At 45.7% G+C, this 24,817-nt stretch overlaps 1 protein-coding gene across 7 annotated transcripts; it reads right to left on the reverse strand.

The window, feature by feature from the left end:
• Positions 1–8,178: 8,178 nt before the first annotated feature.
• Positions 8,179–17,784, reverse strand: LOC123070995 (eIF-2-alpha kinase GCN2). Of its 7 annotated transcripts, XM_044494440.1 has the most exons (16): positions 16,528–17,783; positions 15,421–15,539; positions 15,292–15,342; positions 14,601–14,682; positions 14,410–14,521; positions 14,278–14,332; positions 14,018–14,148; positions 13,532–13,823; positions 13,249–13,455; positions 13,109–13,155; positions 12,207–12,333; positions 9,818–9,863; positions 9,556–9,695; positions 9,024–9,106; positions 8,699–8,802; positions 8,179–8,611 (listed from the first exon to the last, which is right to left on the reverse strand). In XM_044494440.1, the coding sequence occupies exons 1-16, from the start codon at positions 17,228–17,230 to the stop codon at positions 8,592–8,594; spliced, it is 2,319 nt and encodes a 772-aa protein (XP_044350375.1). In that variant the 5' UTR covers positions 17,231–17,783; the 3' UTR covers positions 8,179–8,591. The 7 variants fall into 7 exon arrangements, 3 of the variants coding, with proteins under 3 accessions (XP_044350375.1, XP_044350377.1, XP_044350376.1); XR_006434065.1 differs by lacking the exon at positions 9,024–9,106 and having other exon boundaries at positions 16,528–17,782; XM_044494442.1 differs by lacking the exon at positions 14,601–14,682 and having other exon boundaries at positions 14,410–14,531; positions 16,528–17,784.
• Between the last annotated feature and the right edge of the window lie 7,033 nt (positions 17,785–24,817).

Raw genomic sequence — 24,817 nt, forward strand, 5'->3', positions numbered from 1 at the left:
ACGTCTTCTACTTTGCTGTTGCAAATTTTACGTGGCTGCTACGGGCTTAGCCAGAACCGTTCTTACCTACGCAATAAAAACCACAACGATAGTTCGTCAAGTTAGTGCTGTTTTAACCTTCGCAAGGACCGGGCGTAGCCACACTCGATTCAGCTAAAGTGAGAGAGACAGACACCCGCCAGCCACCTTTAAGCACGAGTGCTCGTAACGGTGAAACCAGTCTCATGTAAGCGTATGCGTAATGTCGGTCCGGGCTGCTTCATCTCACAATACCGCCGAACCAAAGTATGACATGCTGGTAAGCAGTATGACTTGTATCGCCCACAACTCACTTGTGTTCTACTCGTGCATATGACATCTACGCATAAAACTAGGCTCGGATGCCACTGTTGGGGAACGTAGTAATTTCAAAAAAATTCCTACACACACGCAAGATCAAGGTGATGGCATAGCAACGAGAGGGGAGAGTATTGTCCATGTACCCTCGTAGACCATAAGCGGAAGCGTTATGACAACGCGGTTGATGTAGTCGTACGTCTTCACGATCCGACCGATCCAAGCACCGAACGTACGGCACCTCCGAGTTCAGCACACGTTCAGCTCGATGACGATCCCCAGACTCCGATCCAGCAAAATGTCGGGGATGAGTTCCGTCAGCACGACGGCGTGGTGACGATGATGATGTGCTACCGGCGCAGGGCTTCGCCTAAACTCTGCGACGATATGACCGAGGTGGAATATGGTGGAGAGGGGCACCGCACACGGCTAAGGAACGATCCGTAGATCAACTTGTGTGTCATGGGGTGCCCCCCTGCCCCCGTATATATAAAGGAGCAAGGGGGGAGGAGGCCGGCCCTAGGAGGGGCGCGCCAAGTGTGGAGTCCTACTAGGACTCCCTAGTCCTAGTAGGATTCCACCTCCCTTGTTGGAGTAGGAGAAGGGGAAAGAGGGGGAGAGGAAGAAGGAAAGGGGGGTTGCGCCCCTTGTCCAATTCGGACCACAGGGGGGCGCAGGCCTCCTTCCTTTTGGCCTCTCTCCTCTATTCCCGTATGGCCCAATAAGGCCCATATACTCCCCGGCGAATTCCCGTAACTCTCTGGTACTCCGAAAAATACCCGAATCACTTGGAACCTTTCCGAACTCCGAATATAGTCGTCCAATATATCGATCTTTACGTCTCAACCATTTCGAGACTCCTCGTCATGTCCCCGATCTCATCCGGGACTCCGAACTCCTTCGGTACATCAAAACTCATAAACTCATAATATAACTGTCATCGAAACCTTAAGCGTGCGGACCCTACGGGTTCGAGAACTATGTAGACATGACCTAGAACTATTCTCGGTCAATAGCCAATAGCGGGACCTGGATGCCCATAGTGGCTCCTACATATTCTACGAAGATCTTTATCGGTCAAACCGCATAACAACATACGTTGTTCCCTTTGTCATCGGTATGTTTACTTGCCCGAGATTCGATCGTCGGTATCCAATACCTAGTTCAATATCATTACCGGCAAGTCTCTTTACTCGTTACGTAATGCATCATTCCGTAACTAACTCATTAGTCACATTGCTTGCAAGGCTTATAGTGATGTGCATTACCGAGAGGGCCCAGAGATACCTCTCCGACAATCAGAGTGACAAAACCTAATCTCGAAATACGCCAACCCAACATGTACCTTTGGAGACACCTGTAGTACTCCTTTATAATCACCCAGTTACGTTGTGACGTTTGGTAGCACCCAAAGTGTTCCTCCGGTAAACGGGAGTTGCATAATTTCATAGTTACAGGAACATGTATAAGTCATGAAGAAAGCAATAGCAACATACTAAACGATCAAGTGCTAGGCTAACGGAATGGGTCATGTCAATCACATAATTCTCCTAGTGATGTGATCCCATTAATCAAATGACAACACATGTCTATGGTTAGGAAACATAACCATCTTTGATTAATGAGCTAGTCAAGTAGAGGCATACTAGTGACGTTATGTTTGTCTATGTATTCACACATGTATCATGTTTCCGGTTAATACAATTCTAGCATGAATAATAAACATTTATCATGAAATAAGGAAATAAATAATAACTTTATTATTGCATCTAGGGCATATTTCCTTCAGGTGCCACATCACAATCAACATAATCAGCATATGTAGAGATACTAAAATGCACACGAACAGTACGTGTTACCTTAACCTTGCCGCTGTTGTTGAACCATTAGATGTAGTAAGGATGTGGATGTGGTCTTGTGGTGAGAGAGAGCTTCTCCACCATCTCCATGCTAGCCAAGTTGTTGCAGCTCCCTCCGTCTATGATGACGCGCATAGAACGTTCCTTCACAACTCTCTTTGTATGGAACAAATTGTGCCTCTGATTTTGCTCAGCTTGTGTGACCTGCACACTCAAAACACGTTGAGCAACTAAACATTCATACCTGTCAGCGTCTTCAGGAGCCATGTATTGCGTCTCATGATCAGAATCATCTCCATCATGTTCTTCACGTGTAATAAGAGCCAATGTCTCCTCATCATAGTCACTAGCGGACTCATACCCACCATCCTTAGTAACAATCATCACACGCTGAGATTTGCATTCTCTCGCATAATGACCTCTTCCCTTACAACGAGGACAAATAATATCACTTGTGTGCCCTGTTGATGCCATGGAAGAAGAAGAACTCTGTGCAGGCCTGGCAGGTGCGCTCTTGGCAGATAAAGGTGGATGTGCCTGCTTTTTTGTATCACGGCTGAAGGTGGCACCTGATGGAGGTGCTGGTGCAGTTGAAGTAGAAGATGCACGCGGTGTCCATGATGAAGGTCGGCCTGTAGAAAAGTTAGTTTGCGCCAATGCTTGTCGATCCTGCACTTCATGTTCAGCTTTACAAGCAAGATGGAATAAACGACTGATATTAGTATACTCCTTATACTCTAGAATGGTATGAATCTCTATATTTAATCCACCCATAAAACGTGCAAGCATAGCTTCATTCTCCTCAACAATACCACATCTAATCATGCCAATTTGTAATTCCTGATAATATTCTTCTACAGAATTTTTTCCTTGTCTTAAACGCTGCAATTTTTGAATCAATTCACGTTGATAATATGGTGTAACCCAATGAGTATGCATAGCAGTTTTCAAAGCAGCCCAAGTAGCTGGAATAGGATATAATCTACAATGTTCAGACTACCATACACATGCAAAACTAGTGAAAGCACAAACAGCAGCAACAACCCGTCTCTCCTGGGGATATTGTAAACATGTAAAACATTGTTCAGTTTCTAACTCCCAAGTAAGATATACATCAGGAATGTATCTACCCTCAATCGGTGGAATATTCAATTTCAGTTTAGGAACATGGTCATGATCTCGTACCTGAGGTGGTGGTGCAGGCCTACCGTTGCGAATAAATGCCTGAGGTCGACCTGCTGGTGGTGGTGCTGGTGGCTGCACGTAGTTCTGATTTTGATCAACCTCATCCTCGTAATAGTCCTCCACCTCTGCAGTAGCAGCAGGAGCTACAGAAGCACCAACAGCAGTAGCAGCGGCACCAGAATTTTGTCCTGGCTCAATAGGAACACGCTGTGCTCGCCCTACTGTATCGCGGCGTAGAACTGGTTGTGGGAGACGTTTGAGTAATTCATCGAACTTGGCGTCCAACTTGGTGTCAATTGTCTTCTCAATGTCATCCATCCTCTCCAATGCCTTTCCAAAGCTGGCCATCACGTCTTCCACCTGTTGACCCAACATTTGATGAAACTTATCATGAAGCTCCTTGTTTGTCATGTTCTCCCAGTCAATCTCGTCGGCTTGTGTTCCTGCCATAGTTAGCAGCAATAGAAACAGACAAGAATATGATCCTACAGACTACTAGAATATGGTGGTGGAGTGTCACAAATCCGTCAAGCGAATCTCAAATTCTTACCAGTTCTTACCCAGCAGCGGATGGTGATCGGCAACCGTTGTAGTCAAAACTCTCAAAGCTTGGATAGAGCGATTACTAGGGAGATTCAAACGCACGACTTAGATGTATGTGGATCTGGGAAGGCTTATAATATGGTAGCAAAAAGGATTAGCAATAATCAATTCAGAGATGCAAAGTTGAATAAACGCTCAACAACGGTATTGTGCTGGTCCTAGGCTAGACCGTGCTAGAGATGCGAGCCTAGAACACTAACAAAATCACAGCGCTGCACGTAAACAAGGGAAAAGCACACTCTGGAATTTTTTTCGCTCTTTTTTTTCTCCTTTTTTTGCGAAAAATCACTATAATGGCGAGTATCTCAAAACTCTTCCCAGGTCAAACTGAAGGACGGGCACGAAATTTTTTTGACAATTTTTTTTCAGAAATCAGGGCAGCGACGACGAAAAAGTGCGACAAAAAATCACTATGATGGCGAGTGTCTCAAAACACTCCCTGGGATCTAAAAAAGGATAGGGAGAAAAATATTTTCGGTCGCCGAAATTTTGGCCTAAAAACTGCCCGGGGGTCTCCAGACTTTTTTTTTGAAACCTACTCAGGCAAGGAAACACGAATCGGAAACTAGATGGATCTCGAAAACAAACCGAATATGAAAAGAACTCGGATTGGTGGTGGAAATATGGTGGTAGGATATGGCAGCGGTGGTGGTATATGGATATGAATTGGTGGTGGTATATGGATACGGATCGATGGTGGTATATGGATACGGATCGATGGTGGTATATGGATACGGATTCAGAGCGGTGGCGGATAAGCGGTGGTGGTAGATGGCAGGGGCAATGATGATGGTGCGGTGGCGGCGTGACAACTTATGACCAGAACTCGAAACTCTAAAAGACTAGACTCTAAGACTAGCAACTAGACACGACGATGCAACCGCAAATTCAACAACGCAAATACAGAAAAGATTATGCAATGGCTCAGACTGGTTCGAATATGATGAACTAACCCTATTTTTTGTGGCTTTTTCGTGGACTATAGGTATGAAGAACAGACTCGATCTAAACTACGAAAAACTGTAAAATCTCACCGAGCAACCTGGAAATCTGATACCACTTGATAGAGGCAAAGGTGTCTCATCTTTCGATGAGATGATGGATATCGCTTTGGTGGAAGTCGACTTTGACGATCCGACTACGAACGTGCGAGGACGTCGCCTCTTAGCAATCGCTAAACCAACTCCGAGAGGTTATTGACCACGCCGGAGCACGATCAACCTGACCACGAGGGTCTGTTTCCTGCGAGCAAATGAAGAACAAGCAAGAAACTGAGATTGCAATCTGGATATTGTGAATATAAGATGAAAGCTTTATTGATCAAGGTGGGGTTCTGTGACGCCTTTGTCTGGTCGTTGAACACAAACAAAGTACGCGAAGTTGCAGCTATGGCGAACTTTAATCTAAACAAAACTCAAAGTCTAAACGGTGCCCTAAGGACTGTATATATGGAGGAAGAGGGGGGAATTTCGTGGCCCTTAGTGGAGGGGTCCGAAACCAACCCTATCTCTTGTTTCCCCACACATACGGACTCTAAAAATAGCCTATACTTATGTATTTCGAAATTACATGGGTCTGGCCCAATAAAAAGGTGACGCATCATCTAGAATAGCTTCTGGAAGAAATTTATAAAGTGGCATCTTGTATATTTCGTCCAAGGCTTCATGCACTCATTATGGTGGCTTCAAAGTCCTGAAATCATCACTTGTAACTCCGTTCTTGTTCCCCTTGCGCATGCCATCATCTTCGTGCTTGGTCTTGCTCCAATATTCATCCTTCTCCAAGCTAGGCCCTTCATTTGTAAGCAAAACAAATGTATCCCATTTAGGCAGCATCATATTCTCATGAGCATTAGAATCATTACCAAAAACGAAAGTACCTGGTAATTTAATTGGCCTGCACGAGCTCTAGTAATTGGTCCAGTATGTATAGCAGCAGGGGTTGTGGGTGTAACAATGGTATTGATGTCTTCATCAGATTGGGTCGAAAGGAGATCCCGAAGTCGAAGCTTCAGGGTTTTCGGGCGCCTCGGGCAAGGCTGAGAAGCCTGTGAAGATCATATCACCCCAAGTGTCAGCGATGTATTCTAGGTTACCGAACCTGATCTGGTGCTCAGGGGCGAAGCTGTCGACCTGGTCGAGATGACCAGCCGAGTTAGCATGCAGAACGATGCTGCCAAATGTGAAAAGCTACCCGGGGACAAAGATGTCCCCGGTGTTGATGCCATCTCCGATGATCAGGCGAGCCATCGATCCTTCGGCGATCTCACAACGGAACTCTCAATGAAAGCACCAGTGTCAGTGTCAAAACCGGCGGATCTCGGGTAGGGGGTCCCGAACTGTTGATCTTGATCAATGGGTAACAAGGGACGAAGGAGACGATGTTTACCCAGGTTCGGTCCACTCAAAGAGGTAAAACCCTACGTCCTGCTTGATTATATTGAAGTGTATAGGATGATTACAGAGTCGATCTACCACGAGATCAGATGAACTAAAACCTAGGTGAGTATGATGATGGTTCTTCTTCTAGCCTCTACGGACTAAACCCTCCGGTTTATATAGGCACCAGGGGTCCTAGGGTAACACAGGGTCGGTTACAATGAGAAGATAAACATGCAAATTCTCCTATCCTGCCTTGGAGGACACACCAAGGCATCAAAGATTCCCTGCCCGGATACGGAGTCGTCTCATAGCACGACCTTCTAGCAGCAGTAGTGCGGCCCCCCTGTCCGGCCCATAAGAGATAGACCGGCAGCCCAAGGACCCCCTAGTTCAGGACTCCCTCAGTCGCCGCCCAATCCAAAGAATTTGGGGTATTCACCCGGGCAAGGTGGAAGAAGGGAGTGGGGAGATGTACCTCAACATCGCCTTCAAGGAGGGATCCAACGCCCGCAGTACCGCCGATGTCGTGGCCGCCGACGACGACCAAGGGTTTCCCCTGGACAGAGTTCCCAGTCCAACTCCCACCGCGCTAATCGCCAGATCCCACGGAGAGGAGCTTGCCGAAGATCGGACCAGTCGGTGCAATGGGCAGCAAGCATCAGGTGGCCTTCTTCCGATCTGGCCATGGGGAAGAACGGAGTATCCCCCGCGCTGCGATCACCGCCTTTGTGCCCTCGCTGCCAACGCAGCCAAGGGACACAACCAGTCGTTTGGTGGGCGCCTCCTGTCGCAAGAAGGACGCCGCCCTCACCGTCGAGGCCGCCGCCTTAGAGCCTGACCCTTCATCACCAGGGGTAGATCCTCGCCGCCCCCTTCACCAGCGGCTGCACGGCGAATCGGTGCCCCCCTCCGGAGGCGATGAGGGAGATGGGGAGGGGGGAAGGGCCGACGGCGGCTAGCAACGGGGGTCGCCCGTGTCGCCCCTGCGGGAGCGACGCGGAGACTGTTAGGTCTCGTGCGTGAGTCCCTCGTGGAGATTAGGCCACAATTCCTTGGTTTTGAGCAATAATTTGAGAAATATAGGAGTTGAAGGAGAGAAGGATTGCCTGATCTGTATGTGAATATTTGAAGATGATGGCCACCTCTTTCTCAAATGTAAAAGAGTGGCCCAAATATGGGGAATGCTAGGAGTAGAGAACATAAAAAGGAATCTGGTAACTAAACAATCTGCTGCAGAATTTATAAATGAAGTTCTCAAGCTAGAAGAAGAAGAAAAGATCAAGCCGATAGTACTTCTGCGGCAGTGGTGGAATGAAAGGAAAAATATTAGAGAGGAAGGTAAAGTATGAAATAATAATAATATATATTCTGTTATTAAAGAGACTAATGAATATTGCCAAGCTTTCGTGAAGGAAAATGAGCTCAAGAAAACATGTCAAGAACGGTGGAAATCACCTCACCACGGAGCGCTGAAGGTGAACATTGATGGAGCATTTCATGCTCAAACAAATAGTGGTGGCTAGGGTGCTCTTATCCAGGATCAGAAGGTAGCTGTTCAAGCATGTGGAGCAGGAAGGCTTGAGAATCTAATAAATCATCTTCGCGCTTAAATATTGGCTGCTACTCATGGTGCCCAGCTGGCTTCGTCCAGAGGAATCACTGCTATCTGCTTCAAAACTGACTCTATGTTATTAAAACAGGGTGTAGAGCAAAAGGAACGAGATCGATCAGTTGTCTGCAGGGCACTAGCGGAGTTGAAAATGTTCCTGAACCAAAACTTCGATCAGTTCAGTTTCAGCTTTGCAAGCAGGAACTGTACTAGAGTAGGCCATGTATTAGCAAGTATGGGATGTTCCATGACAATGTAACCCCTGATGTACAAGCTTTAGTGGCGTGCGAGTCAGCTTTGCCCACCGAGTAATGCAATCCAATGCATTTGGTTCAAAAAAGAAAAAAAGACCTAACTATATTCATGTTCTTTACAGAAGGTTTTCCTTACGAGTCACTGCTCGCTCTATCCAAGTCAGCCCAGAGAGGCGCCAAAACAATGGCTGTCTTGCCTTTTTGATTCACACAAGGCACAGCCATCAAGTAGCTGACATATTCAAAATGTTCTAGCTAAACTGAAGTAATACGCTGTCCACAGGCAAAAGGTTCCCGTCTAATGCCGTGCTTCATCTTCTTGGCCTTAGCTGTTAGCATCTGATCGAGACCGCTACACAATGTCTTACAGAGAAATCGTTCCTTCTGTAGGCATTAGAAAATAGTCAGAAAAGAATGAGAATAATTGGCCATGCAATATCATGAAGAGAAGAGGGAAGTCCTTGCAAGGACCTTTGTCTTTAGAGAGCTCGCTGATAAGCTCTTGGATGCCTCCCTTCTCTATGCAACCTTTCGCTGCTGCTGCCTCCTTAGGGGTCACCTTACCATCATGATCCCTGCAAATGATCCACCGAAATAATTTAACTGAGAGCTTTCTGACATACGAAATTATTTCTCACATATCTTCTTGATATTGGGTCATATGAATCAGCCCTTGCATCGACAAGGTAAGTAAATCAGACACAGAGGGCCAAAAAGATGTGATGGCAACAAAGTTACCACATAATGAGGTACCACGCAATAAGAATCAGCTCAGTTGTACATGTAAGTGACATACCTATCAAGCAGTTGCAAGTGGTTTCCGGTTTGTGCATCAACACCATCAATATCTTTCTCATATTTTTGAAACATAGCATCAACCTAAGACACAGTAACACTATGAGTAAACAACTAATCCAAAAAATATAAAGCCTTGGCATGGTGGGTCTCTAATGCGGAAAAGATGCTCCGAGGCTTAGTTTGAGTACGGGTTTCTCATTGTCAAACAATTTTGTAAGAACCATAGGTTCCATTTATTATCCAAAACTAGCTACAAATCAGAGAATAGTTTTTTCTGGGAATGTTGAGCAGACTGTTTAAGCTGCAACTACACCCTCTAAATGAACAGAAAGAAGGCTGTTTAAAGTCATTTTACATATAAGTCCCTTCTAATCGTCTGGCAAAACAGAGAGTAGGGCAAGGAGCAACAGCCTTTAACAGCAAACTACATCGAACATATACCAGTTTTAGCTGAAGTGTGATAAAGTATAGATTTACATAAGCTAGACTTTGGCAGTGTATTGATTTACAAGTATGAAAGGATTTCTTACCTTCTCAATCAGCGCTAAAGGAACATCTTCTTTTAAAGCAACCTTAACGGCATCATCTGACTCCTCTCTAGCAGCCATATATGCTCTATTAGCTTCCTTTGTAGTATCTTTTTCAATCATGGAGTTATACAGTTCTATCTGCACTCCACAACATTTAAATAGAACTAAACGACTCCACAGCACATATATATGCAGTAAAATGGAATAATTGCTGAATGGATAATGATTCCTATAATTCTACTTCACAAATTCACAAGATACCCATTAGGGACAAGGCTTAGGAACTCTTGACGCTCCTTGCTAACAGACTGCAATACAAGTAATTTGGGCCAAAGCGGTGAGGAAATCCTCATATAAGAAGGTCAAAAGAGAAGAAAAAAAGGCACAAGTGCTACTAACACAACACCGAGCAAGAAAAAATGAGATGCCAAACGCTAAACCTAACAAGAGACACCATAGGCAACTAATCAGGACCGGAGCCGAGCCACCAAGAGAAACACCGGACACGTGGTACCGAACACCCCAAGCCACCACCAGAAAGGCCCGAGTCACTGTTGAGACTGCCCTCTCACACCGGGTCGTGGAGTGTCGCTCCTGCCACAAGATTGCAAGGACCAAGAAAGGAGACCACGGGGATACGTGCAAAAGATAGGAGAACACCAGGGCCACCTGACGCCAGCGTTGAGGACGCTACCTAGCAGTGACAAGGCATGGCTGAAGCCGTTGGCCAGTGTTGTCACGCGTTTGCAGAACACACGCGAGACACCTTGCCGATTCGTGGTGTGGGCGCAAGCTGTGGATCAACACTAACTAAAAAATGTAAAGCACGCAAAGATCTACCCAGGTCCGGGCCGCATGTTTGCGTAATACCCTACTCCTGCCTTGTGTTTTGCTGATTTGGTGGACTGAGAACTACAAGCCTTTCCCCGGAAGGGAAAATGTTGTCTTCGAGCTCCTATGTGTGTAAGCTACCAAATGTCCAACCCTTGTTACAGTAGCCCGGTCCTCCTTTTATAGTGCAAGGGGTACCACAGTAGCTACGACAGTCTATACCTCCTTCTGACAAAGTAGAAGCATTAAATGCACGGCGAGGTGTCGCCATATTCTAGCTTCCGGGATGAACACCCGTCACATCACTGCCACTTAAGGCATTCACCTGATATTAGCACGGCACGCACTAATACAGGTGTCTACCACATGGTAAGCGGAGTGGTGAATCAGCTCCCATGCCGCTGTAACTCCACTGGCACGCCTGCACAGCCGGCACATGTCGTGCAAGGTCTGATGCACAGAACTAGCACGCCACACGTTGGGGGCGGTGGCTTGCTGTCCCCGCTTGCCGGACACGAGCAAGATGAAATGGGCGTTCCCGGTGTCGTCTTGCCTTGAGTCGTTGCCGGGTTGCCTGGGCAACTTCCCCTGGCGCACCTTGTTGCTGATGTAGTGAGATATGACAGATCTTGACAAAGATCTGCATACCACCAGTCCTAAACCCAAAATGAGATGTGGACTCCTTCTGGATGTTGTTGTTAGCAAGAGTCTTCACGAAGATCTGCATACCACCGCTTATCCGGGGTGGTGGTCTGGTTGCCGGAGAGCTTCACTTGTTGTTCCTCCTGACAGGGAGGCTATTGTGGCCCGTGCGCAGTTGGGTGCGTGAACCCAATGGTCACGGTACCGACAGCCAGCTGCAACCGAATGATACCGGGGCTCCATGACGACGCCCTCAAGAGGGTGATGACGCCAAGCGCCACCGTCATCGAACCCGAGTGGACGGACTAGGGTTTTCACCCTGGAGCCCTGGCACCGTGAGGAGACCACCAACGCCCCCAAGAGGGAAGCGACACCTACACGCGTCGCTGGCGCCGGCAGTGGAGCGCGAACCAAGGTTGTCGACCCACCCCGCGAGGAGAAGGCGGCTGCCGCTAGCGCAAGGCCTCCAGATCCAAACCATGGCGCCGCCATCGCCGAAGCCACGATGACACTAGGATCACCCGACAGCCTCCCCTTGTTGCCCACATAGCCAAGAGGAGACACCACCGCTGCAACAGCGCTCGCCATAGAGCCAACCGTGCAGCCTCAGCACCCAGGGCCGCCGGCCCGGGTTCCAGGAACGACACACCACCATTGTCAGGACACCAAGCCGCCGGAAAGCGGCCACCTTCAAACGAACACCGTGAGAGCGAAACTATAGTGCCGGGGCACCACCACAGCCAGAGATGGACACAAATATCAGCCCACGCGCAGAGGACAACCGGCTACATGTGCTAGATCCCCCCACCATGATCGGCAGCAGGGATCACCAGGTCCCGTCGGGCGGGGCAGCACCCGCTCAAGGCAAGTTGCCGGGGCAGCAGGCCTCCATGGACCAGATATGGCAGTCCGTGTCCGGTCAAGGAGCAATTCCCGAGACCCGCGGCCGCCAACCCTAGATCGCCACCAGATACCGTCCGGACCGGCTGTCGGAGCCAAGCACGCCCACACCTCAGACCGTCGGCCACCCAGATAGTAATTGGAGAATATAATAGATGACTAGAACGACTTATAACATCAAATGGAGGGAGTGAGAACTACAAATAGTTCAGATAGTAATTGAGTGCATTATTGGAGGTCATGAAATGCTAAATTATGGTTGGTAAATGCTAGCTAACCTGTTTCCAAATTTCTTCTGTTGATCGCAGGCCTAGGTGGCCACGGTGATGGCAGGTTTGACGGAGCTCCTCTTCAGACTGAGTTTCACAACCCTCGTTTTCAATCATCTTAACATCATTCTTAGTGCTGCATATAGGAGTGCCGTTAACGAAACAACAAACAGATATTTTGCACCATTAATAATGATAAATGTCAAATTACATTGCAGTAAACGCAGACATCAGGAAGAAAAGGGTAAAACCATAAGCAATGCAATAGACAACAGAGTTGTCATGATATCAAGTACATCCCGCATATAAACATAGGTGTTTAATACTGAATATTCAAACAGATGTTAAAGATATGTAGATGCTAAGAGTCTCAAATGTGAATCGAACCAATACGGTTCTCCATTCACTAAGCTTACTATATCACCAGAAGTACTGCTTACAAATTAATTGTGGCAAAGTATGGCTCGAAATTACTTCATTTGTTTAATTTTTAGCAGTGTGCCAAACAAACTTTGCCTTTCTTCAACAACATAAAAGCACTTTAAAATATAATTTAGATGATTGTCTGATAAGCTTAATGGAAAAAGTGTTAATGTGAAGCCTCCATCATAAGTTCATCCCCAAATTGACCATTCCAGTTATTGTAGGTAAGAACAATGCAATAACTATATAGCCCTGAAGTTGGGTCTTTTCTGAACAAGAAGCATAAAGTAATGTTGCAAATGCAACATGTGAACTCTTGAAAATAGTCATCTACTTCAGCACTATAACACAGTGAAAGTTGGATATGGTCAATAGCCTTGTAAGATTGCATGTGTATAATTTGAGGAAACTAAATTTACATGGCAGTGACTTCAGAACAAAAACTGAATGTAGTTGTATAAAGATGAATTAAAAGGTCCCGGATTTACCTTTTCTCGCACTTTTGACTCAGCCTAGTTCTTTTGTGTAGGCTCTCCTGCATCAATTAAATGTTGCTATTATTTTGGTTCAAGCATTTTTTTTTATATTAAACACGAGTTGAATGATGGGTAAGGATCAATCCAATTACTAGGATATCAGCAGCACAGGGACGCTTTAGTGGATCTTCTGCAGTTAGCTCCATGCAAAATGAAGAGTTGCCCTGCCATGATAAGCATTCCCAGTTCTTTCGAGAAGTATCGTTCTTGAATTGTATGTACTCATTATGCCTCTGGACTAAAGTTGCATAACTAATGAACAGCGAGAAGTACATTATTCCAAGCGGGAAGATATCCACCTGTAACATAAATTTTATGTATATCCATGAAAGAAAGAACCAGGGCTAGATCATATGAATTTTCATATTTTCATACCTTTTCTGAAATATTTTTACCAGCTTCAAGTTCTGGGGCTTCATATCCAAGTGTCCCAAGATTTGGTGTGGCTGTGAACGTAGGACAATCATTTGGGCGAAAGCAAGACCGCCCAAAATCACCTACCTTTGCAACACCATCAAGCCCCAAAAACACATTCCCAGGTTTCATATCTCGATGGATTACTCCTTGTTTATGGATATATTTTAGGCCTTCTGTTATCTCCTTAAAGTATTGAAATGACTTTGGAGCATCAAATTCGTGTGGAGGCGACAGATAATCCTGAAGGCTCCTGTTATTAATTGAAATATCTTCATTCAAATGTCTTAAACGAAAGTGGAAAATCAAATTAAATTAAGACACCAACGCATCGGTAAGCTTAAAATTATTATATCGATAATAACATCCACTACTATACACATGTTTTGTTTAAAACAATAAAAGAATATGTGTGGGGAGGGGGATGATATAACCAAGTATTTGTACCCTGGGCAATATTCCATTTGTATGAGCAAATAAGTGCAGCGTTCCGACTCCGTGGATTCATCCCCACTCACTATAGAGCCATCTTCACTTGCTTCTTTGTACTCCACATCAATATTAGATTCAACCCATGCCTACAATGGATGCTACAATGTCAGATTCAACCCACACCTACCTGTGAAAACAGACATCACAGAAATATCTCCACAGATATATCAGATAAGAGCCAGAAACCGAAAAAGAAACTAGGTGCACAGAATTACCTGTGAAAACTTGACAATGTATTCATTTCTAAGGCTAGATAGAATGGTAACCTCTCTGCAAATGTTAACTATTAGAATAGTAAAATAGATATAACTAGATGCAGAAAGAAAAATATGAAAAAGATCTAAAACCTTGGCTCTGTTTGAATTTGAACATCATTATCTAATCTGATCATCTTTAAAGCGTAATGGTTCTTGTCATAAAAGTAGGAACACAACCAAACGTTGCAGGTTGCCCCTTTTCCTGTTATCACCTGTATTAGTAAAAAGGTGGCACACCTATATATCCCAACGATATATATAAGAAAGAACTGAAGAAATACCTAAACATTTCTCCAATTCAAAATCAATAAAGCTAGGAGATATCTGTGTTTCAATGAAGGTCTCTATTGCACATGAGGAGACCTACAGAAATATAATATGTTAAGAAATATATTTTTTAAATGGGGATGGCAGTAGAATGTCTGCCCAAACCACAGTGTCTCTTTCCAAATAAAAATATGATATTAAATTTTTTATGCCTTTTGGTCTGTAGCTACATTATCATTTTGAAGAAATGGTAGTATGGTACTCTCACAATTGTCATCTTCCACAAGTTTTCACCATCTGATAAGTACCAGCAAAAGAAAGTGATGTCTGTTTTACCATTGAGATACTATACTTTACCAGAAAAGTGTAAAGTCAGTGGAACAGTTTTTTTATTGAGTGAGCATTTAGAAACATCACAATCTTTCTATCTAAGCTGGGGTATACTGCCTTCTGAAACCACTTAACTGATGCTGCTCAGAAATTAAGTTGATTATGTCTACTGAAACTTTTGAGATACTCAACGAGGAGTGTTCCCCTTCACCCAATATGTTCGTAGTTGTCTTCGAAACATAATTTAAGATGAGGGAATTACCACTGCAGTGTGTGTAATTTTAGTTTCTTTTTATTTTACATCATTTTGTAGAGAATCGGTAAGGTAACTAAGTTTTCACTACAAAACATAAAGGTAATGTAGCACATATTTACCACTAGACCCTCAAATTGGCATCTCCCAATTGATTGTTGATTGTGAATTGTCTGCAAGAAAATGGTATTATTTAAATTCTGAAGAAAAATATCAAATAAAAAGGGTCATTACAAGAGGTTGATACTCACGGAGGCATCAAAATTCAGAATGTGCCTCGATTCTTTCATTTCTCGTACCAAAGATTCCATCGCTTTAATCGAAAGCCACTGAAGAGAATAGGCTTTTGTGAATATCCAACCAGTCGAATCTACATGAAAGGAGAAGCATTGTCATTAAGATATATGCCACGTGCCAAGTCTCCATCTATTTTTATCAGAATTCAAGAATAACAAAGAGGTAGAACCGAAGAAGCAAAGTACGGCTTGCTGCATCGCGGCCGGCGGGGCTTAACGGGCCTGCTTTGGGCCTGGCTGGGCCGGGGGTGGCCCGGCATGCCCCGCTGCCGCGTCCGGACAGCTACCGCGACGGTGCCGGAGGCACGGGCCTCCCGCACGACGGCGGTGGAGGTGGTTCCCTCCCGCCCGGCGTCGGTGTTGCTGCTCCCGTCATGGAGAGCTTCTCTCCGGTCCTCTTGGCCTCGTGGTGGTGTTCATAGTGAGGCGGCGTGGGTGGCGGCGCTACTGCGTTGGCGCATGGTGGTGGGCGACGGTTTGGCGGGTGGGTTCCGTCCGGTTGGGAGGTTGGGGTTGGTATGCGGGAGAAATCCCTGCCGGCTTCGGCCCCGACGCGGTGACACCTGCGGGTGCCACCATTCCTTCCTAGAGGGTGTCGGGAGTTTCCACCCCCACCTCCCTCCGCGTGCCCGGGGAAACCTGAGGACTCGTCCGGGCAGCAGCGTCGCCGGCGTCGCATCCCTTCTTGGAGGTGCTGCTTGGTACGCGGCGGATCGGAGCCTTGGTCTGTGGTGATTTATTTCCGGTGGGCGCCGTGGTGGCGGGTCGTCCGCGCTTTGCCAAGCTGCCGTGGTTGGCATTTGTTTCTTCTTCTTCTTTCTCCTGGTGTGTTGTGCTGCTCGCCACAGCGTTATCTGTACTCGGTGTTGGTGCTTTGGAATACAAAGCGGGGGGAAACCCTTTTTCGGTAAGAAGCAAAGTACATATTAGAAAGTGAGGTATTTTTTTGTTCTTTAATAGAAGTCAAATTTCTAGAGCCTAGAGTTTTTGACCGATAGACAACATTCTCGGATTCTGGAATGAATTGTACGGCCATATATATTAAGACATTGAGAATGTTACCATAGAAAACCAGATTGGCCCTGGTTGACCAAATTCTAAGCGTGACTGAGAAGTTTTCATTCATCCGCTCCTCTTCTGATTCCGTTTCAGTTTCCGTTCCCTCCAGTTCCCATGTTCCCTCCTTCTGAGGTTCCTCCAGCCATTTCCCCTCCATGTCCTTTGACTTGTCCTCAAGTTCCTCTGTTATTTCCGGTTCCCAGGTGTTCTCCTCCACAGCTCCCTCCAGCAATGTATCATATGAGTCCTGTGACTCGTCCTCTGATTCCTCTGTTTCTTCCGGTTCCCAAGTCTTCTCCTCCACAGCTTCCTCCAGCCATGTATCATCTGAGTACTGTGACTCGTCCTCTGGTTCCTCTGTTTCTTCTGGATCCCATGTCTTCTCCTTTACAGATCCCTCCATCTGTGTATCATCCTCTTCCAATGACTCCTCGTCAAAAGCACCGTCCAAGAAGCTAAGCGATGCCATACGTTGAAGAATACCATCATGGGAAAAAGCTACGAGAAACTGGGGACTGGTGCCATCGATGGAACCCTCTTGCTCCCGAGGGCACAGCTCAACCTCCTCTCTAGCTGCAGTGGTATTCTTCAACTCGGCTAGCAACTCGATTTTGCTATCGAGGAAGACATACATACTCGCAGATTCTGGAACGGCGGTGTGGGAGGTGCCGACGCCAAAAGAGGGCTCCAGAAGCGGCGACGCCATTGGCCTGGGCGCGCGGCCTGATGATGGGCGCGGCGGGGCCTCTGCGGAGGTCGAGGGGGGGCGACGCGATTGGCCAGGTGCGCGCGCCGCCTGATGATGGGCGCGGCGGGGTCTCTTCGGAAGTCGAGGGGGGCGACGCGATTAGCCAGGTGCGCGCGCGGCCCGAAGTGGAAGAGGATGACGCCAATGGCCAGGTGCGCGCGCGGCCCGATGAGGTCGGCGGAGCCTCAGTAGAAGTCGAAGGGGCCGACGCCATTGGCGAGGTACGCCCGCGGCCCGATGAGCGCGGCGGGGCCGCTGGAGAAGTCGACGTGGGCGATACCATTGCCCGGGTTCGCGGCAAGGCCACTGTAGAAGTCGAGGCAGAAGACGCGGGTCGGGCGGCGCTGGCGGACGCACGGCGGAGGAGCGCAGCCGCAGCGGTGGTCAAACCCTAACCGCCGCCGGCTATGGGTCGCGATCTAGAAGAAAAATTGATGGGGAACGGAGGCTGGTTACCAGGTTATCGGGACGAGAAGATTGATGGGGAAAGGAGGCAATACTCCAGACTCGAGGTTATCGGCAACGGCCCTTAAATTTCAGGTCGTCTCTCTCTTCAAATGCACTATGCTTCTAAGAGCATCTACAGCCGGACTTCTTAAACCCGTCTCATGCGTCCGAACGGGCCGCTCGCTTACTGAGTAGTCACGTTTTTTCGATCCAGACGGACGCCTCAAACTGGTATCAAATGTCCGGGCTAACCGGCACCCCTCATATCCAGCCCAAATATGGGGCGGATACGGGCGCGCCCGTCACGTCAGACTGACGAAGGGGGCTCAGCCGAAAACGCTCTCAAACCCGACATTCTAAAACTTGTCTCCTCCGTTGGACCGGTGGCGCCGCGTGGCGCAGCTCCGGCGGGCCACGTAGTGCTTTGCCCGGCTATTTAAGTCGACCGGTGGCACCGAAACCCTACCATCCATCCATATTTTCCTCCTCATGTCCACCGCCGCCACTTTTCACTCCACCCGTACACCTAGTAGCCATGCCCCCACACCGCCGAGTGAGGAGCGAGCCATTTTTGACGCCAGAGCGCCGGCTCGAGCTCCTTGAGCAGATCCGGACTAGGCGCGAAGCCCGGGTCGCCACAGGGCTATCTCCGAATGAAGTGGATCCAGAGGAGGAGTTGGAGGAGGAAGAGGAGGAGGAGGAGGATGTGGGGGACGCTGGTGACGGGGATCTGCACGCGGAGCAGCAAGCCATCCTCGATTCCCTCCGGTCGGAGTCGGCTGCGGAGGCAAGACGCCGTCATCGGCAGGAGATGGAGGCGCAAGAGCCCGCGGAGGAGGCGAAGATGCTCGCCTACATGGATGAGGTCGAGGAGGAGGGGGGATGAGCTGAAGCCCTCCTACCCACCTGTTCAGCCGGTGTTCGGCAACGTCGTCGTGGACATTTCCGACGACGAAGAGTAGTTAGGGTAGTACGTAGATGTAGTACGTAGGATTTATTTTGTATGATTTGTATGAATTTAGGGGATGAAATATGAGAGAGACGATGCAAAGTGTCTAATTTGAGGCATGCCCGGTTAGTGCCCGCGGACACGCCCGGGCGTGTCCACGTGCGTTTGAGTGGCCGAAGTTGTCAAGTCCACCTGTAGATGCTCTAATATATAGTACTACCTCCGTCTAGGTGAATAAGTCATTCGCGTAGTACTAGGTCATTGATTTGAGGAATTAAATATGTATTATACGTCATGAAAAGTATATCACTAGATTTATATATGGATGTAGTTTCCAAATATATAATTTTTGTCACATATAATACATATTTAGATAGTTAAATCGTCAACCTAGAACTACGCGAATGACTTATTCACCGAGACGGAGGTAGTAGAACGTGTGTGGGTTGCAATGGATATGCATATAAATGAATCAATCAAATAATTAAATTTATCTTTAATGTTGAAATTTATTTGTCCCTCATACATTAAAGCATGTTGGGACATCGAACGGGTGCCCAGCATGCTCCCTAAAATGCCCTAAAATGCAACCGTCTCGACAGTCCGGACACCCTCAAATCCAGATCATATGTGGGGGTAAATGCGGTTTTCAGATTTATGCGTCATGTTATCTCCAACACACGGGCCCAACACAAGAAACCCACCCTTTTCCTTCTCCTGACGGACCCTCCCCTTTTCACCTGGTTTCCCGCCCTCTCCTTTAAAACCGGATGACGCCCATCTCGAATGTATGAGGGACAAATAAGCTTCGACCTTAAAGACGCCTTCTCTCCTAAGCCATTTCCACCAAGAATCGGATTTACCCACTCATGGCGCCCTCTATCCTTCAGACTGCATTTCCCCATAAACTGCCAAGCAGGAGTCATGTGCCAACCTCCCTGCTCTCCGCCTTGATCCCCTTCCCACATGTTTGTGTCGATCCGCCACTGCCATCAAGGGGAAGGAGGCATGCACCCCCCCCCCCATGATGCCCCCCAAGCCAAGAAAGCAAATCCGATATGTCTTCTAAGCCATTTCCACATTGTAACATACAGTTGAATGCCATGCATTACCATGAAAGAAAAAATATATGATGTCTGTTATTGGTCATGCAACTGATACGCCACCGTGTTCGTTATTAATTCTTGAAGCAATCAAACAATTTATTTACCCTTCTATCCTAACAAAATATATGAACCACTCCCTCATGCATATTGTTACAAAACCAACTCTAATGAAATATAATGAGTTAATTACACCACATGTGCCTGAACTTGGCGAGAAAAGTCAGTTTGGTGCTAAAACTTATGGCATACATTGAACCGGCGACAAAACTTGGATTGGGCGTGCATATACGGTGCAAATCGTGTTTGTATATGAACACATTGCTGACTAGGCGCGCCGTCATAGTGTGGGATCCGCTGTCAGTGACTGGAAAGCATTGGCGAGGGCTTGATAATAGTGTTCCCTAATTGGTGCTTTATAAGAGAAGATAGAGACCCAATAAAAATAAAAATTACATAAAAGTAAATAGATAGGCCCTTCATAGAGGGAAGCTGAGATTTATAGAGGTGCCAAAGCTCGAAGCTTAAATTGAGAGATAAAATTGTTTTGAATGGCATGCTTTTCCTGTCAACGAAAACGTCCAAGAATTCCCAATACTTTCCATACCAGATAAATCATAGGCGGTTCCCAAACATAAAATAAAGTTTATTTCCTTTTCCACCATTCTTTCACAATCCATGGCTAGCCGTATCCACGGGTGTCTTCCATACCAACACTTTCCAATGAATTTATTATGAATAACATAAGTGAAAAAATCATTTCGGGACAGGGCATCCCAATTACCCGCCACACTCTCGTGCACTGACAAGTGAATAAACACTCATCTTGAGAATAACGTATCTAGCATGGAAAAAATTGGCCACCCCCTGCCGCTTCATGAGCGGTACGGGCACACAAAAAGGAAATTCATGTTGAAAATTAGAGTTGGCACATACAAATTTACGTGGAACGACATGGAAATACCGCTTATAGGTAGGTACGGTGGGCTCATTTGGCACAACTTTGGGTTTAAGGAGTTGGATGCACAAGCAGTATTCCCGCTTAGTACAATTGAAGGCTAGCAAATAGATTGACAAACGACCAACCAAGAAATGAAAGCGATCATAAACGGGCATTAAACATAACTAACACTGAATAATGCACCACAAGTAGGATGTAACTTCATTGCATAAATATTGACTTTCATGCTTGCATTGGGAATCACATACCTTAACACCAATATTCTTACTAAGGCATAATTACTCACCAACATGACTCACATATTACTATCTCCATTCAAAATTATTACAAGGAATCGAGTTTATAATATCCAATGATTTTCATGAAAGTTTATAATATCCAGTGATTTTCATATATTACCATTGCTACTAACAAGCTCTCAAATATATTTAAGTGAAGCATGAGAGCACATATTTCTTCAAAATTTACTAACTCTCAAAATAATCTAAGTGAATCATGAGAGAATTTCTTCAAAAATTAAACCACCACCGTGCTCAAAAAGATATAAGTGAAGTACTAGAGCAATTCCATAGCTCAAAAAAATTTAAGTGAAGCACATAGAGCACTAGTAGAAAAAGGGCTATTTGTCCCGGTTCGTAAGGCCCATTTGTCCTGGTTGGGGAACCGGGATTAAAGGGTCGGTACTAAAGCCCTAAACCTTTAGTCCCAGTTCTTACACCAACCAGGACAGATGGGCCTCCACGTGGCCGCTGCGGCGAGCCCAGGCAGGAGGGACCAAATGGCATCCACACGTCAGCAGCTGGCAGGAGCTGAGGTTTTTTTTTTGAAAGGGGGTGGGTTTAGGGGGGTTTGGGGGGTTAATTAAGGGTGTTAGCTAGCTAATAGAGAGAAGTGCCCTCTCTTATCTCCGTGCTTGGTTTACTAGCGCTACTGCTATGCCTAAACATGGCTTAGATTGAAGTAAAGGCAACATGTGGTGCATGTCAAAAGTAATACTAATCCTAACTTGATCAAGTTTGGATTAGTACTACTTTCGACATGCACCACGTGTTGCCTTCACTTCAATCTAATCCATGTTCATTTCACCCACTGATATATAATAACTCTTCATGCTCGCATCATGCATCATGATAATAACAAGTCCTACTAATCATCATCATACAACTTCTACTCATTATTAATAACAAGTCATACGATCATCATCCTCATAGTCATCGAACCAACCCTACTTAATTGTTCTTAGTACATGATCAAGAGTATTAGGTAGGACCTAAATACCCTCTTTATGGTAAAATAGCATAAAATAATATAGGCCCTGACTCTCCATTATGAAGAATGGAGATCATCCTGTCTTCAATTCTTGCGCTTCGCTTCCTTTTGCTTCCAAGTACCTCTGTACGTTTGACCATACATTTTGTCCAATCTTTGATTGTCATGTGTTGATCGGTTTTTGAAATACGGTATGGACAGCTGTGATGCGTAGGATGACCTAGCTGTAAGTTCATAACATCAACGCGACCTTTCGGAAACAGCATCAGATGAGGCACACAATCATTTGGGATTATCTGTTGAAAAACATAGTAATAACTTCGTAGTTAACAATTTATAGTTGAGTTTTAGAAGAATTTATGCAAAAGAAGCACGGATGTCGTAATAGTAAAAAAATCTTACCATTTTATCTCCATGGATGTTAATGTAGTTCAACATGTGCACTAGTGGCACATATTGAGGAGTTTCATAGTAGATATTATAATTCTCAATATCAGTATAAAATGCGATCAGATGATTTTTCTCCTGATAAGTTAATTTTGAGCCATCGGTGTAGTAGGTTATGCCTACCATATTCCGCACATTCTTTGAACAATGAAAATAAGCTGTCAATGGAAATAAGCTGTCAACTATTTTGAAATAAACAATATAAATTACTTAATAACTATGTTTGAGAAGCTCACATAGGGGAAGAATTGGAAGCGTATCAACAAGGACCCAAATGTTCAAATTGTCTTTGGCGGTGTCAGGATCACCAAGATCCATGGTGACAAGCATACCCTCATAAAAACCATACATCTCGCAAAGTGCTTCCCAATTCTTGCAACCGAAATGGGTTACCCTCTCGGAATTGTACAGATTTGCTTCAAAATCCATACCATGATGGGTCCTTAGGTGAATTTTCTTTATTTCCATACTTTCATGGTCTTCAAAACCCATCCTCTCCAAGACATAGAGTCTTGCATAGCATGAGATAAGCTAGTTGAATTGTAAAAGATGAAAAATACACGTTGAAATAGTTGAAGTCATGCTTAATTACGAAAAAAACACTTGTCGTTGTTGCATAACGTTTCAACATCGAAGGTCTCTTCGAGCTTAATGTTGAAGCGCCGATCTTCGTCCAGGTGAAGGATCATGTCGCACATACCTCGGTCGTCGTGGCACCAGTCGCACTCCCCCGAGAGACTTCCGTCGTCCGAGTACGACATTTCCTATGTTCATAATTCAAAGATTAAACTTGTATAATTAAATATATGTACACAAAAACTAAATTAGAACATTACTATTCATCACGGGTTGACCATCGGTCTGTCGAGTCTTTTCTTGAAAACTCTCAGCTCACGGGGTGTATATATTCGACCGTAAGTTCCTCCTTTCGTTCCCGAGTGCATTACACCAAATTGTCTAGCACACGGGAACGAAGGAGAAGCTACCCCCACGACAACAGTCGGGATTCTTCATCCTCTCATATATATATGGTGCAGACTCTCCCTCACTGATTCCTCTCTGACATTTGCGACCATCGGTGATGGTAGCTCCTCCTTTCGTTCCCGAGTGCATTACACCAAATTACCTAGCACACGGGAACGAAGGAGAAGCTACCCCCACGACAACAGTCGGGATTCTTCGTCCTCTCATATATGGTGGAGACTCGACAGATTTAAAGTCAACCCGAAATATCGTTTAATTATCTTTCTAAAAAAGGACATATATATCGAGCGCCTGAAATTTGCCGGGACGGAAATATACATGTTTTTATCTACATCATATGAGCATTCAAACTTGATGGCCATTACATTTCAATGGTTAAAAATATGAGCAAAAATATTTCAAAATATCTTATAGGACTCATATTGACATGGAGATTTGGCTGGTCTCACCTCGAGGTCGGAGGGGGGTCGGTGACGGGGACGACAGCGGGGATGATGGAGATCCTAGATTTCTGCAAAAACAAAAACCCTATAAGCTATCAACTAATCAAATGCATACACCTTGCATAGTGCTCTCCAATTTTAGCATTCAAAGTAGGAGTAGTTTTCCAATTTGAGCATTCAATAAGCAAAACCAAATCGTAAAATAAATTAGTATTCAAATTAGCATGCATTCAATTATAAGCAAAACTACATCATCTCTTGCGTCCGTACATCGTCGAATATTATCACTAATACACCTCGAATAGTATCATACATATAGCGTCGCTAATACAGCTATAACCGTAGCGCCCAACGGGTATCGGCGCGGGCGGTGGACACTGAAAGAGAAGGAACCATCACAGGATCATAGCTCAAGTGAGATCCCTGAAGAACCTCCTAGGTATTGGAGAACCTGCCCTCTAACGCAACCATGTAGCGACGGACGTGCTCATCCTCCTCGCTGACACGGTGACGTACCACCTCCGTGGTGTCCGGAAGCCTCGGCACCGTCACTGGCCCACGAGACCGCCACAAAACAAGATTCGGGTGAACGACGGGATGGCTCCTCACCAAGCTACGCCCCCCGGAAGGTAGCACCTCCCAATACCAGCCCGGCGAAGCCCAGTCCCGGACATGGCCCCTCTGATCAAGCAGGCCTCCTCCGCCGAGTAGACGACGAGGATGCGGGATAGGCATCACCGACGTCGATGCGGGAATAACTGCTTTAACTAAAAAAATAAAGTAGTTCTATTATTTTCTTACTAAAAATAAACTACTTCTATAGTAAAATAAAGTAGTTTTATTAAATCAACTAGTTCAACTACTAATAAGCACTTACTATAAATAAAATAAAAAAGTACTTACTAAAAATAAAGTACTTCTGTAGTAAAATAAAGTAGTTTT

The sequence above is a fragment of the Triticum aestivum genome, chromosome 3B (assembly GCF_018294505.1).
Source record: "Triticum aestivum cultivar Chinese Spring chromosome 3B, IWGSC CS RefSeq v2.1, whole genome shotgun sequence".
Classification (NCBI taxonomy): Eukaryota; Viridiplantae; Streptophyta; class Magnoliopsida; order Poales; family Poaceae; genus Triticum; species Triticum aestivum.